Source organism: Zingiber officinale, chromosome 8B (genome assembly GCF_018446385.1).
Source record: "Zingiber officinale cultivar Zhangliang chromosome 8B, Zo_v1.1, whole genome shotgun sequence".
Taxonomy (NCBI): Eukaryota; Viridiplantae; Streptophyta; class Magnoliopsida; order Zingiberales; family Zingiberaceae; genus Zingiber; species Zingiber officinale.
Genome location: NC_056001.1, coordinates 17793825 through 17807180, shown reverse-complemented (window position 1 = coordinate 17807180; position 13356 = coordinate 17793825). Strand labels below are relative to the sequence as shown.

General features: G+C 37.1%; 2 protein-coding genes across 3 annotated transcripts in view; both read right to left on the bottom strand.

Annotated features, from left to right (window-relative positions):
• Positions 1-1139: 1139 nt before the first annotated feature.
• Positions 1140-5915, bottom strand: LOC122015766 (probable protein phosphatase 2C 25). Its single transcript, XM_042572793.1, has 4 exons — positions 5394-5915; positions 2126-2490; positions 1615-1851; positions 1140-1524 (listed from the first exon to the last, which is right to left on the bottom strand). Exons 1-4 carry the CDS (start codon positions 5683-5685, stop codon positions 1273-1275), a joined length of 1146 nt encoding a protein of 381 aa, XP_042428727.1. The 5' UTR covers positions 5686-5915; the 3' UTR covers positions 1140-1272.
• A 1174-nt stretch (positions 5916-7089) lies between these two features.
• Positions 7090-13356, bottom strand: part of LOC122014982 (callose synthase 3-like) — a 59063-nt gene continuing 52796 nt past the window's right edge. For both annotated transcript variants that reach the window (XM_042571564.1, XM_042571565.1), the window contains 9 exons: positions 11734-11853; positions 11546-11664; positions 11361-11444; positions 9390-9502; positions 9073-9302; positions 8184-8981; positions 8029-8079; positions 7642-7827; positions 7090-7564 (listed from right to left, as the gene is read on the bottom strand). In XM_042571564.1, the coding sequence (XP_042427498.1) occupies positions 7322-7564; positions 7642-7827; positions 8029-8079; positions 8184-8981; positions 9073-9302; positions 9390-9502; positions 11361-11444; positions 11546-11664; positions 11734-11853 (1944 nt within the window). In that variant the 3' untranslated portion in view covers positions 7090-7321. The remainder of the gene's footprint in view (positions 7565-7641; positions 7828-8028; positions 8080-8183; positions 8982-9072; positions 9303-9389; positions 9503-11360; positions 11445-11545; positions 11665-11733; positions 11854-13356) is intronic.

Genomic DNA, 13356 nt, shown 5'->3' with positions numbered 1-13356 from the left:
TTCTTCGTTTCATGGAGTAGATTTCTATATTCTAGGATGGAGGGAGTAATTGTAAGGACAATTTGATGTAAAACTCTTGTGGATTTACCAATTTCCTATTTCTATGATTTTGTCCTGTTTGTATCAATTTGATTTTGTATGGATTGTTGTGATTGTGCCTAATTACCACGCTTAGTTGAATGTTTGAATATCTTGTGGATCTTGTAGAGATTTTACCTCACTCGATTTTCCGAGGAACGTTCGTTACAGGATCAAGCCCGTGTAAGGACGTTTGAGGGGAGATCTTGAAGGTGAAATAGGGTCATTCAAGGGGGTAGGATAGATTGCGGTATTAATATTTATATCTTGATACGGTTGAGGAGTGATAAATTCTTATGTTGATTATCCGAGGGGCGCATGTGACAGGCAAATCCGTGTAAGGACAACATAGGTTCATCCCTATTTGATCACATTTAGATATAGATTTCAGTCCTAGGCCGGTTGTCTATTGTAAGAGAGAACCGACAACCTTCTACAAATGATGGTCAATTGAGGAATAAGATTTGGTAGATCATTTACATTTAATAACCTTACAAAGAAACCAAAACTCCTAAAACATCCCTTATCATTGTCCTTATTCTTGTTTCTTATTCTTTCATTTCTTTGTTTACTTTTCATAGTTACACTTAGTTTTTGAAAACTAATTGGTTTGTTGTTTAACTAATTCACGTTGATAAATCTTTAGTGGTTATTCCCGTCCTTGTGGATACGATATCTTTTATTATTACTTACGACATTTCCGTACACTTACGGAGAATCAACAGTATACATCTACTAAGAATGACCATTCAGGAATTCTCAGAAAAACGTTGAGCGTTTACCGATTCTATGAGATTGCTGAGCTAAGCCGTCTGTTATGAACACTTCTCAATTTATCCTAATGTCGATAAGAAACTTCAGTGAAAGAAATTGACCACTCAGAATTAGTCAGGTTAAACTAAATATCTAATACCAACTATTAAAAAAAAAAAACATGTAGCAAACCCAGATTTGACCAGCATTCAGGTTCCGAAGAAACCTCTGTGCAGTCCCTGTTAGCAAGAAATTCGTTTCAATCAACCCTTTTCCTGAATAGAGAGGAATGCTTTCAATAGTGTATATGAACAAAACAGCTTGAAATAGAAAGATCAAAGATATCGAACCAAGTCCACTGCGATACAAGCAAACGACAACAAAGTAACCAAATAAGACTAAATTTAACAGAATGCGGCCCTATCATGCAGTAAAATCTTTTCAATTTGTCCCATCCAACATCGAAAAATTTGAAGGCCCAATGGCATCAGCAAACCCGTGGATCGATAACTCTGCTACAGAAGCCTTTGGTCCCAGCAAAAATTCATGATCTATGTAGACAACAATGACTGTAATGTCATCATGGAAGAAGCGGCGAATTCCCTTGTCGACTTTCTTGAGATCAGCATACCTCATTTCTCTCTTGTGAGCAGCCTCCTGTAATGCAGTCCTGATCAGTCTCCTTGCTATTCCCTGACGAGAAAAATATCCAATAAGACAGGCCAAAGAGCATGAAAAAAAAATGTTTGATTGGAAAAAAGCGAAGTTGTTGAAGAAGCCTACTTCTCTTGGATGATCATGGACGATTTCAACAGCTTGTTGGTTGCTAAGGTGCTCCCAGAGCCCGTCAGAAGCAAATATTACAAACTTATCTTGAGGAAGAATTGCTCGTGTGTATGTTGATGGTTGTGCAGTTAAAACTGGCCGGCATAGAGGTTCAGTGAGATGGAAACGAGTAATGGATGGATCTAAAGCAAATTCTGGTTTCTTCAAGTATGCATCCCCTATAGTTCTTGAAACCTGAGAAAAAAAAGTGTGAATTTGGTGGATCAAAAACCGTTTCAAAACTCAAAAACAATAATACTGCATTACTGAAATTTGTTGCGCCAGATATATGGTGTTCATTACATCTTTCAGTCATAAATATACTAACCATGCATCCATATATCATGCTTTACCAGTGACGGAGATTGATTGATTGAAAACAACAAACTATTCTAGATTCTAAATACAATAAAATGTCCGAGCAAATATAATCATCTAAACTGCAAAAAGAAGCAACTAAAGAACTCACCTGAATTATGCCTTTAATTCTCCATACTCCATGCTTAAGGACCACAATGTTTGAATCATCTGGATGAAGAGATCTAAGCTCTTGTCTCACCTCTTCCATAGCAGCATTATGATCCCGTGTCAGCTGCTCAGCAATAATGTTATTTGACCTTCCTAAGTAACCAACAACAGCCCGCGAGTCTCCAAGATTGGCCAGATAGAGCTTTCCTCTCCATATTACACCAACCAAACAACATGAGCCCATAGCAGCAATTAGAGGTTTTATTTGACTTGTTCTCCGAACATGAGCAAGAAAACCTTCCTCAGTTGCAGAAAATGCACTCCTGACTACATCCTCATTAATGGTTCCAAATTCTTGAGCAAACCCTACAAATTATCAAGCAGCCTTTTATAAATTTATGTTGTCAAATCACCCTCTTCTGGAGTCACTATTTATATAGGAAAAATTAAGTGTTTGTAGTAGGATGATATAATGTGCAAAATACAAGTAAAAAGATACGATAATGGAAGAGGAGGTAAGGAAAAAAACTAATCGCTCATGCAAACTTCAGTAGAGTGCAATGATTATCCACCTGAGGATCAAAGTTCAAATCCTAACAGGGACAAATATTCAAGTCGGTCATTGAGTGTGCATAAGCTGTGCTCCAGATTTATCAGGTAGGCGAACCAGGAGGGAAGGTTGTCTACCTTTAGGATTATTTGGACGAAGCCCGAACATCTAGATTATAAAAAAAAGGGCAAATTACCTCTGTAGCCCTTAAACTTTTTTAATCGCCTACTTTTGGCCCTCCAAACTTTTTTTTGAACAAATCAGCTCTTAAACTTTTTCAATCGCCTACATTTGGCCCACCAACTTTTTTTTCTGAACAAATCAACTATTCAACTTTTTTAACAAGTCACTTGTGGCCCTTTCGTCAAGTTTTTCTAAAAGATTGACGAAAATACAAAGCGTGCCTTGCGCATGCCTTTTAGAGGGGTAAAAGGCGTCCATCACCTGCACGGTGTTCGACCAAAATCCCATGGCCATCTTTGCAGTTTCCAAGGTGCTGCTTCCAGCGAGATCTTCGCTAGAGAGGCCGCTACTAGTGTGTCGCAGCTGCATTCCGCCGCCGCGCCTCCGCTGAACCCGGTTGGGCTACCACCACAGGGCGGTCGATTCACCACCAGTGAGGCTGTCATCACCGCCGGGCGCCAAAGAGGAGGTAGCGGCGGCAGGGGAAGTGGCCTTCTGCGAAGGGGTGTTGCCAGCATTGTGCTCTACAGCTTCGCTTTATCTAATGCTGCTACTAGTATGAGATCTGCCGCCTCTTCTATGTTTTATCCCTCTAAAAGGCACGTAGGAGGCACACTTCATAGTTTTCGTCAATCTTTTCAGAAAAATTTGACAGAGGGGCCACAAGTGACCAGTTAAAAAAGTTAAATGGTTGATTTATTCATAAAAAAAAGATAGAAGGCCAAAAGTAGACGATTGAAAAAAATTAAGGGTTGATTTGTTCAGAAAAAAAGTTGAGGGCCAAAAGTAGACGATTGAAAAAGTTTAAGGGGCCACAGAGGTAATTTGCCCTAAAAAAATGACTATCCACCTAAGAGAGAGGCCAGCCCATGAAACCTAGAAGTGGAGTTGTCTAGTAGGATATCAGCTTTTATTTGGTGTCAAGTTAATGCTCAGGAAACAGAAAGCCATGAACTAAAGGTTCCTTAAACAAGAAGGATTTAGAGAATGAACGAGGATTCACCGATCAATGTGGATATTGGAGATTGTATTTACATTAAATGCATGTATTGTTAATATAGACAAGATGAGATAAAATAGGAAGAACATTAATTTGGGGTATCAAAGAGTTTTCTTCTACAACACAACGATTAGGTATATAATATAGGAAGACCATTGGTTTAGGCTGAAAAATAAAAAAAAATGATTAACCAGGCTGGATAACGTCGAGCCTGGAGTGACCGACTAGACCCCATGAAAGTTTTCCACCGGCCACCAGGATAAATCGGGAAGCGCTCGTAGCGGGCAGCCCAGGAGCCCAACATCCTTTAATTGCGTGCCTCATTTAGAGGAAAAATTCCTGAAAATTCGCCATAACTGGGGCTCGAACCGCGGGTGCTTGGGTGACAACCTGAATGCCCTGCCGTTGCACCATAGCCCCGGGGGCAGGTTTGGGCTGAAAAATAGTATCTACAACACATGGTCCATTGAATCATTAACATGAACGCACAAAATAATATTAAAAACAAGAAGCACTATCAAACTTTAAGTAGGCAGGATTACTTCATACTTTCTTAAACACAAGATATGAAATAATGGAGTTATGCAAATAATATCAAATGTTTTATAAATAATATTTTTTCATACAAAACATAATAATAATAAAAAAAAGTAGTCAAGGATTAAGAGCCAGAACGACCCAGAATAGTTATTTCTGAGAAGTGCGGCATCAACACATGCACAGCTAAATAGAGTAAGAACAAAAAATGACAATCCAATATTGAATGCTGATAGAAAATAAAAAGGAGCTAGGAGGAGAATCAAGAATTAATATGTCATTGAACAAATATCATTCAAGTCCAACCAATATATATCTAAATTTTTGTAATAACAATCATATTTAATATCCTCAACGTTTATTTATGACTTCGAATCAAGTTAACATTTACAAAAGAAGCTGAAAAGCCAAAAAAACTAAACTGTAGATCACATTTTTACCAAAATATTTAGCAGGTTATAGAACTTTTACAGAACCGATGGTGCATATCAAAATAGACAAATTAAAGTGTCCGTCATTCCACAAATCATCAAATTCTTACTCATTGACAGAGGATGATACAGAGTAAATCAGAATTGGTAGCAGAACCACATCAGTCTTTTCAAAGCTAAACAAAATTTGAGCTTCAAGAAAAGAAAAAAATCTGCAGATCTCCAGCAATTTGATCAGATTAAATTGCATAAATTCTTAAATAAACTCCTGGACTACAATTGCATAACTTGGATCCTATGGTTCACTTCTGAGAAGGAATACAATTTAATGTTACCAAATTAAATCTACGAACCTAGAATGGTCATGTCTCACCGAGACAGAATAGTCAAGAAGAACCACTATACAATTATAAAGTATTAAACAAGTAGCAAACTTATAAAATTAATATTGTGTAAATAATTATAAACACTATACAATTATAAAGTATTAACAAGTAGCGAACTTATAAAAATAATATTGTGTAAATAATTATTTAAAACGCCAACATATACTTAAATAGAAGCTTACTCATGAGATGAAGAAAGAGATGGTTCGAGATAAAGCGAGAAGCATCGGCCCCGCCATGACCATCATAGACCCCCACAAATATGGCGTCTCTCCCGATCTCGACCTGACTGTAGTCCTCGAGAACCTCGTTAGCCTGGACTATAGCAAAAGAGAAGTCCCCAGCCGCGTGCCGCCCGATGTCCTTCGACCACAGCAATGCGTCGTCATCGTCATCGTCATCCTTCCTCATACGCGCGTACCGCCGGACTGGGCCCCAGCATGCCTCCGCAATCCTCCCCATCCATGAGAACATCCCTCATTTCCTCCGCAGAGGATCCCTTAACGTCGCCGCAGCAGCTCTTCAAGCTACTCTCAACCCGAAACCCAACGTTTGATCAGGCTTGAATCACGCACGCTCATAGGGATCCTTGAGAAATTAGGGTTCTTGGAGGTGCTCGGGCGATCGAATTAGGGGCCCGAGGCGAGATGGGAAAGCGAGGCGATCAACGACGGGAGTCAGAAATACGGGGAGGGGAGAGCAATGTTAGGGCACAAATATAGACGAACCCTTAGAAAAAAGACACCGTGATTGGCTATAATTACACCGATTGCCATGGTAAAGCGCATCGACGGATAACGTCAGGTGCGGGTAGATAAAAAGCAACGTCACGGCCGTGAGCTAAGGCGTTGACTCTATAAAAAGCCTAAACGTCAAGTCTCGTGCCCGTATTTGGTACCTGCACGCTCATTTGCCGCACATCGGGTCCCGAGGAAACTGCGGTCTAAAAGCAATGGGCAGAACATCAAACAAAACAATTGAAAGAGTGGATGCTGTACGGCTATTAGATAAGATGGGTAAGGAAATCCGTCAGCCGTCCAGATCGAAATGAACGGTAGAACAACGGGGATTTCATGAGGAAACTGACGTCACAGTTGGAATTCGTGAGAAGTCAATCAATCGTGCTTTTGGTACCACTAAATTATTAAAATGACTTTTTTTACTCAATAACTTTTAAAATACTCTCGTATATATAAATCACACATTTTTTTTCTTCCAATTAGCAAATCACAGACTATATTCCAAAACACTCATCTCTGCCAGGCCTTACAAAATCAAACCGATCGATGGGCAACTGCTTGGCTTGGCTATGAAGTCCCAATAGCTTAGTTGAGCAACCGCTTGGCGACCGAACTGGTTGTGAAATGGCAGCGAGCTCTGTTGTGATTTCACAGTTAGCTTGGCCGCTCGAACGAGGGTTATCTTATTTGAAATGACGGCCTGAATCTGATGAGATGGCACTAAAAGTTAGCATGCCATCACCAGCAGTCTCTTTCGATACCTTTTTTCCTTCTCTCTGTGATTGATGGTTGAGCAAAATATAGCAGAATCCCGTGGAGCGAAACAGGACAGTTACCAAACACAGGCTTCTAGACATGGGAATGGCGACCCAAGTCGCTTCACTTTCCACGTTGCGTCTCAACATTGGCTAATGCTAATGATGAAAGAGAATTAATAATAGATTACCCTGTAAGAGCAACCTGATGAGAAATTTGAGAAGGTCAAATGTTCGACTTTTTAGCGGTTCAATGTAAAAGCCACATTCATATAAGAAGCCTAGTAAATTTTCAAACGGACGGAGCTGATCATGAGGAGAGAGAAAATAGGCCATTTACATCAGGAATGCTATCAATTAAATAGTTTATGAAATAACGTGACTGCAACGAAGGAACAATGCTTCATATCATATTGGAGTTTTAGTCCCCAACGCAGATATAGATGTTACTTTTTTCCAAAAACATATTGGTCCAATGGAAAAAGGCATTCAACATTTGTAATAGTTCAAGGAAGAAAAGAAAAGAAAAGAAAAACCAGCTAGAAAAACAGAGGGAGTAAATAGTCGTCTGCTGCATACACAATGGACTTTACACTAAACCATTGAAGAGGCTGACTACTTGTTTCTTGAGCGATCCTTCTTTTGACCACCAAGAATGCGGGAAATCTGGAGCCCTCGACTGAAGGCTTGATTAAACAGCATACGAGTCTGGAACTCTGAAACAAACGGGAACCAGGCCAGGAAGATGATTGGGGTGAAAAGGAGCAGCCCCATCATGATCTCGTAGCCTCGAGCTAACGCACGGACTGAGCTCCACAGACCAAGACGTTTTATGAAACCTTTACAAGCTTGAGCAATCTGAAACAGTATGGCATATTAGTAATCTCAGGTGGAAAGAGCGGTGAATGACGTGCTATGAACTGTAATTTACTAACCAAAAGCATTCCCCATCCTGTTGGCAAAAAAGCTAGGCAGCATACAATAATATCTTGCACCGTCATGTGTGGTAGGGCAATTAAAATAATCAAAATGGAAACGAATGTAACAAAAATGAGAAACTTGATCAACCGGAACACGAGCTGAAAGTTTGCACTGAATTTTCGCCTTCCCACAGACACAGTCTGAAAAGAAAGGTCAAAAAGGAATGAGTTACAATCACACAAGTTCAATATGTTATATTTAGCTGCTCAAATGATCATGGTATGATTATCTCAGATAATTTATGTAATCAATTTCATTTTTGCAGTCACTTTCCAGTTATAAATTGTATAGACAATGTTTTTGACCTAGCGTGATTTTTATAAACATAAGTATAAACTTGCCTTCATGATGAGAAGAACAACCAATATGACAAGCCATGAAATCCCATAGACCTGAACAAAAGATGTGAAAACATATCAATACTTTACAGGTGATTCTCTCAACATACAAAGCTATTAGACTGTTGCAACAAAATCTTTAGAAATAAAAGCTGTACCAGAATACTCTTTGCTCTTTTTGTCATATTCAAGTGGTAAACAAGACCATATTGGTAGATAAAGAAGCGCAATGCAAGCACTATCTCACATATAATCCCTCTCATCCCAGAATATTTGAGATGTTCTTGTTCCTTGTCCCACCATGATTCCCAGCTTTTGTCTCCTGAAACACCAATGCCTCCACCGTTGCTGATCCATTTGCTCCAATCAGTCCAATCATCAACAATTTTTTGCCACTCGAAACCCGATGGATTAAATAAAAACGGAGCAAAAAGCCATGTACCCACCATGAACCACATGGAAAATGTAACAAAAAGATATGCAACTGTAGAATCATATGATTGACCAAAGATTTCATAGACAGTCAGTAAGATCAGCAGCTCAATTCCCTTCACAAAATGACTCCGAGAATAGAGCCGATAGTTGTCTGCAAATTTTGCATGAAAGACTACAAAGCCACGGCCTGTACCTCTATATTCCGCACCACCATGCAGCAATGTTCTTCCATAATAATGGGTTCTAGTCCCAAGAGAAAATGTAAAGAATACAGAAGCTAGTTGCAACTGCATCAATATGAATTCACTAAGTGCAGTGCGAAATCCCTTTTCAAGACCAATTTCCATCATCATTGGTAGAGCCATTAGAAAACCAAGCTGCACTAAAGATTGCGATGCAAGAGCAGCCTGAAGAGGTTGGTTATGTATAAACCTTCTGTTAGTTGCTAGACCTTTCTCAAGACCACTAAGAACAAGATAGAGACGACCATATAGGAAGGCATAAACTGTAAGGACTGTTAACTGCCACAAAAAAAAAGAAGTTTGAATCAAACTAAATAGGAGTATGCCTTTTTTATTCATTAAAGATATTCTGGTTAAGCATGATACATACCAATGTACTGAAGTAAAAACCCACAGTGGTGAAATAACATGATAGCATTCTAAAGAAATCAAATCGATGCCCAAGTCTATAAATGTCACGACTCAACGTCTGCTCCCCATTTCCATTTGCTATCTTTGTCTCAAAGAGAGAGATCTGATTGAGTCCGACATCTCTTCCTTTGCCAACTTGTATATATTCGTGATGAGTTACATTGCCTTGACGGAGAGTGGAATTGATACCTATAATTTCTCAAGCAACAAACATTAGGCACAAAGATCCATGGTAAATTAACTAAAAAACAAACAGTAAATAACAAAAAAGAATACCTGCAAATATGTCTTCACTTAAATTTACAATTTTAGACGCTTTACTTATGCCACCCCTTGTGAGATGAAAAATTCTATCAAATACATCTGGATGACCATAGTGAAAACGGACCCTGTTGATGAACAAATGATCATTCAAGATGTATTTGATTGTGCTAACCACATGCAGATAAAATATATTGAAATCAAACATTTATCAAATAATTCTGATGAGGATTAAACTATAAATTAAAGGAAACCATCAAATCATGCTGGTTGGTTACATGTATAGAAGCAGTTTATGCTTCTAAATTCTTTCTTATCTCCTCCATTTGTGGTAGATACTAATAAGGGAGAGAACACATGTGAGCTTCATCAATATGCAGAGAAGAGCAACAAAATGGGGTGGGGCTTTGACTACTATCTACTAAGACACCAGCGCTGGTAATATTTGATTTCCTTTTTAGGTTTAGTTTGCAAAAGGAATTCCTTAAATATTAGTCCTGATAGTTGTGCCTTTTATATATTATATTGTCTAGGAATGGCAAGATTGGCAAGACAGTAGAGGTAGAGAGTTAACTGTTTTTGATGAAGGACAGGGTTCTACTTTGGAAAGTGTTTTAGTATTTAGCATTAAAGAGTGATTTAGCAAATCACTCTTACTTTCAGAAGATTGATTTGTTCCCCTTATTTCTTTTTCTTTTTAGTTGATTCTTTTCTTTGTTCTTTTTGGTAATGACAAATTGTGGGTTGTGTGCCAAATTTTTAAGATCAATTATTTTCTTTTCTCTTTGTAGGTAAGGTTGTATATATATATGTGCTATATTATTCTAATAAAAAAGTGTATGAAGATTTTTAATCAATTTTTATAGTATTAGAGCCTGTTGCTCAAAGATCCTTCTTCATGGTTTATGTTGTTGCTCAATAGACCAGCTTGGATAAGGATGTATCCTACTTTGGAAAGTGTTTTAGTATTTAGCATTAAAGAGTGATTTAGCAAATCACTCTTACTTTCAGAAGATTGATTTGTTCCCCTTATTTCTTTTTCTTTTTAGTTGATTCTTTTCTTTGTTCTTTTTGGTAATGACAAATTGTGGGTTGTGTGCCAAATTTTTAAGATCAATTATTTTCTTTTCTCTTTGTAGGTAAGGTTGTATATATATATGTGCTATATTATTCTAATAAAAAAGTGTATGAAGATTTTTTAATCAATTTTTATAGTATTAGAGCCTGTTGCTCAAAGATCCTTCTTCATGGTTTATGTTGTTGCTCAATAGACCAGCTTGGATAAGGATGTATCTTCATCTAGTACCAATCCAATCACTTCGTTGCCGATTATGCAGCACTTTGGTGACGGACCATCATTGCAGATCACAAGTCATAAGTTGGATGGTAAGAATTACCTTCAATAGTCATAATGTGTCCTGTTAGTGATTAGAGGAAGGGGAACACTTAGCTACATCACCGTGAGGTTCAACATCCAACCACAAAGTACCCAACTTGCGTAAATTGAGAACTAAATAACTCTCTTATCGTGGCATGATGATTAACTCAATGGAGCCATATCAGTCTTATTTATAATTTAATGACTCGGCAAACTAGTTCCCTTCCATTTCTACCTAGATGGCAGTCTAGATTACCTTTTAGAATCGTTCACTTCTCTATCCCAGCAGTGTTGTGTTCATACACTATAGTTATGCCACTATCTCACTCAATCTAAACATCGTGTAATATATGTATCACTAAAAACTCTTAGAGCTGATTTAGGCTCATAGAAGATCGATGATAAGATCAACTAATATGAGTTATATGCCACCAATACTTGAGTTAGGACACATATCCACAATTGTCAAAAGCTCCAGAGAAGTAGGTGTGTAAAAAAATCAAAGAAGTATAACAACTTATTAATCAAAGATACCATAACTTTCATATGGCATTTTCACCTGAAGAAAATCACAATACAAATGGGAATTTCAAATTTAGGAACCTTACTTTAGGGGGTTTGCAAGCAACCGTTGTCCAATAGTCACAAAACTATGCTCTTGATTAGACATGAACCATGCAAGAGAAGAAACACTGGGACATTTCAAGAAAATAATATTTAAGTTATCCTCAAAAGGGAAAACAATTTAATGTGAAATAATGTGTTGCTTTGATTCTTAAACAAATGCACTAACCTTCCAGTAAATATATGCTCCCTGACTCCCAGGATAGAAGGATATCTTCCACCATCATGTTTTTTAAGAAATTCTTGAAGCAGGTTTCTCATTTTAAAAGCCTCCTCCAAATAGTTATCCTAGAAGATAGATATTATGAATTAATAGATTAAATTTCCTTTATCCATGATATATACAATATTGGTTACCTGGTTCATATCTATGGTCTGCAGACCTTCCCCACGTGTAAAGATGATAGCATGGTTTTGGTTTTCAGGCTTTCCCTCACCCAAAATTGCACGGCCAGGAAGCTTTATCCGATAAATTTCCTGTATATAAGGCAATATGGGAAAAACTTTCCTATAGGAACACTAATAGATACATGAAACACATAAAAAAAAAAAAAGGACAGCTCGGTACACAAAGTTCCTGCCATACGGGGTCCGGGGAAGGATCCATTGTACTAATAGATACATGAAACACATAATAGACATAAAAGAGATGAATGAAAAGCAGTGTCAGCATCAGATGTCAAATATTTATTTAGGAATAAATCTAGTTCATTCCTTGCTTTTCTTGCATCATTTTTTTTTTTTACTTTCTTATCTCGCATAATCCTTTTGAAGAGGCTTTTTTTTGTTTGCTTGGCTCTGACACAAGATTTTTCCTTTTCCTTGATTTTTCTTGGATTTTTTATTTTAATTTTATTAAAATAGAATCTTCGACACTTTTATTTTGACTCCATGAATGATGATCACTACCAGTTTATTTTTCCAGAAATATCACAAACATAATTCTCTACTGGAAAAAAAAATCAATAACCAATCAGTAGATAATAGGTGAGCAATGCACTCAGAAAAAATGATTAAAAGCTGGTATCCTAAAAAATTAACAGTGTGTTCCAGAGATTCCACCTCAATTTTGTCCACAATCATAAAGCTATATTGGTCATTAACCACACTTTAACTAGACTTGCCATTGCATTAGCCATAACCAAAATCAAAGTGACTAACTATGATTATATTTTGGACATTAAAAAGTGATACAGTGACAAAATGTCGTATCAGTTTAAGAACAGCAATAGATGATTTTGTATCAGCATCGAAGCATGCAGTTGTAATGTATAAGTTGATTTAGTTGAGGTTGTCTCAATTGTCAAATAGCAAAAATATCATTCTAAAATTTTTGTTCTGGAGACATGAATGGACGGTGAACACCTAAAATTTTCCACTAAGATCAAACTGTAAAAATTAATACAGTTTTGTTAATTCTTGAAAGATCAAAAGACGAGTCGTAGCTAACTTGTTTCCCAAGTGGTTAGGACTTAGGTACCCAAATTTAATCACCCATGCCAAGGATCAATTCCCAATGTAAACATTAAAAAAAAGGACAAGTCCATATCCTTCATCTAGCCTCCCTCCTTTGCCACCATTTTCATCCTTTAAGAATTTAAGAGCCCATTTAGGAATGGAAAATTTTCCAAATTTTCAGTTTTCATTTTTTAGAAAACAAAAGCTAATGGCACGGACACAGCCGTCAATATATAATCTAATTTTTTATTTTTATTTTATAAAAATTCTCTGGTTTTTAGACAATGTTTACAATTATTTTTAAAAATAGTTTTCTGTTTTATACAATACAAATGGCAAAGTATTAATTATTAGAAACTCCATATAAGAATTATATTTATTTTATAAAGTTGCTCATTTTCGTCATTATATTTTGATAATTTTTATATTCATCTCTAAAAAATTTCTCCTTGTGCCATAAAAAATTATGTTATGATCCTCCAATTTTTAGATTTACAATTTCCTCTAAAATATTTACACAAT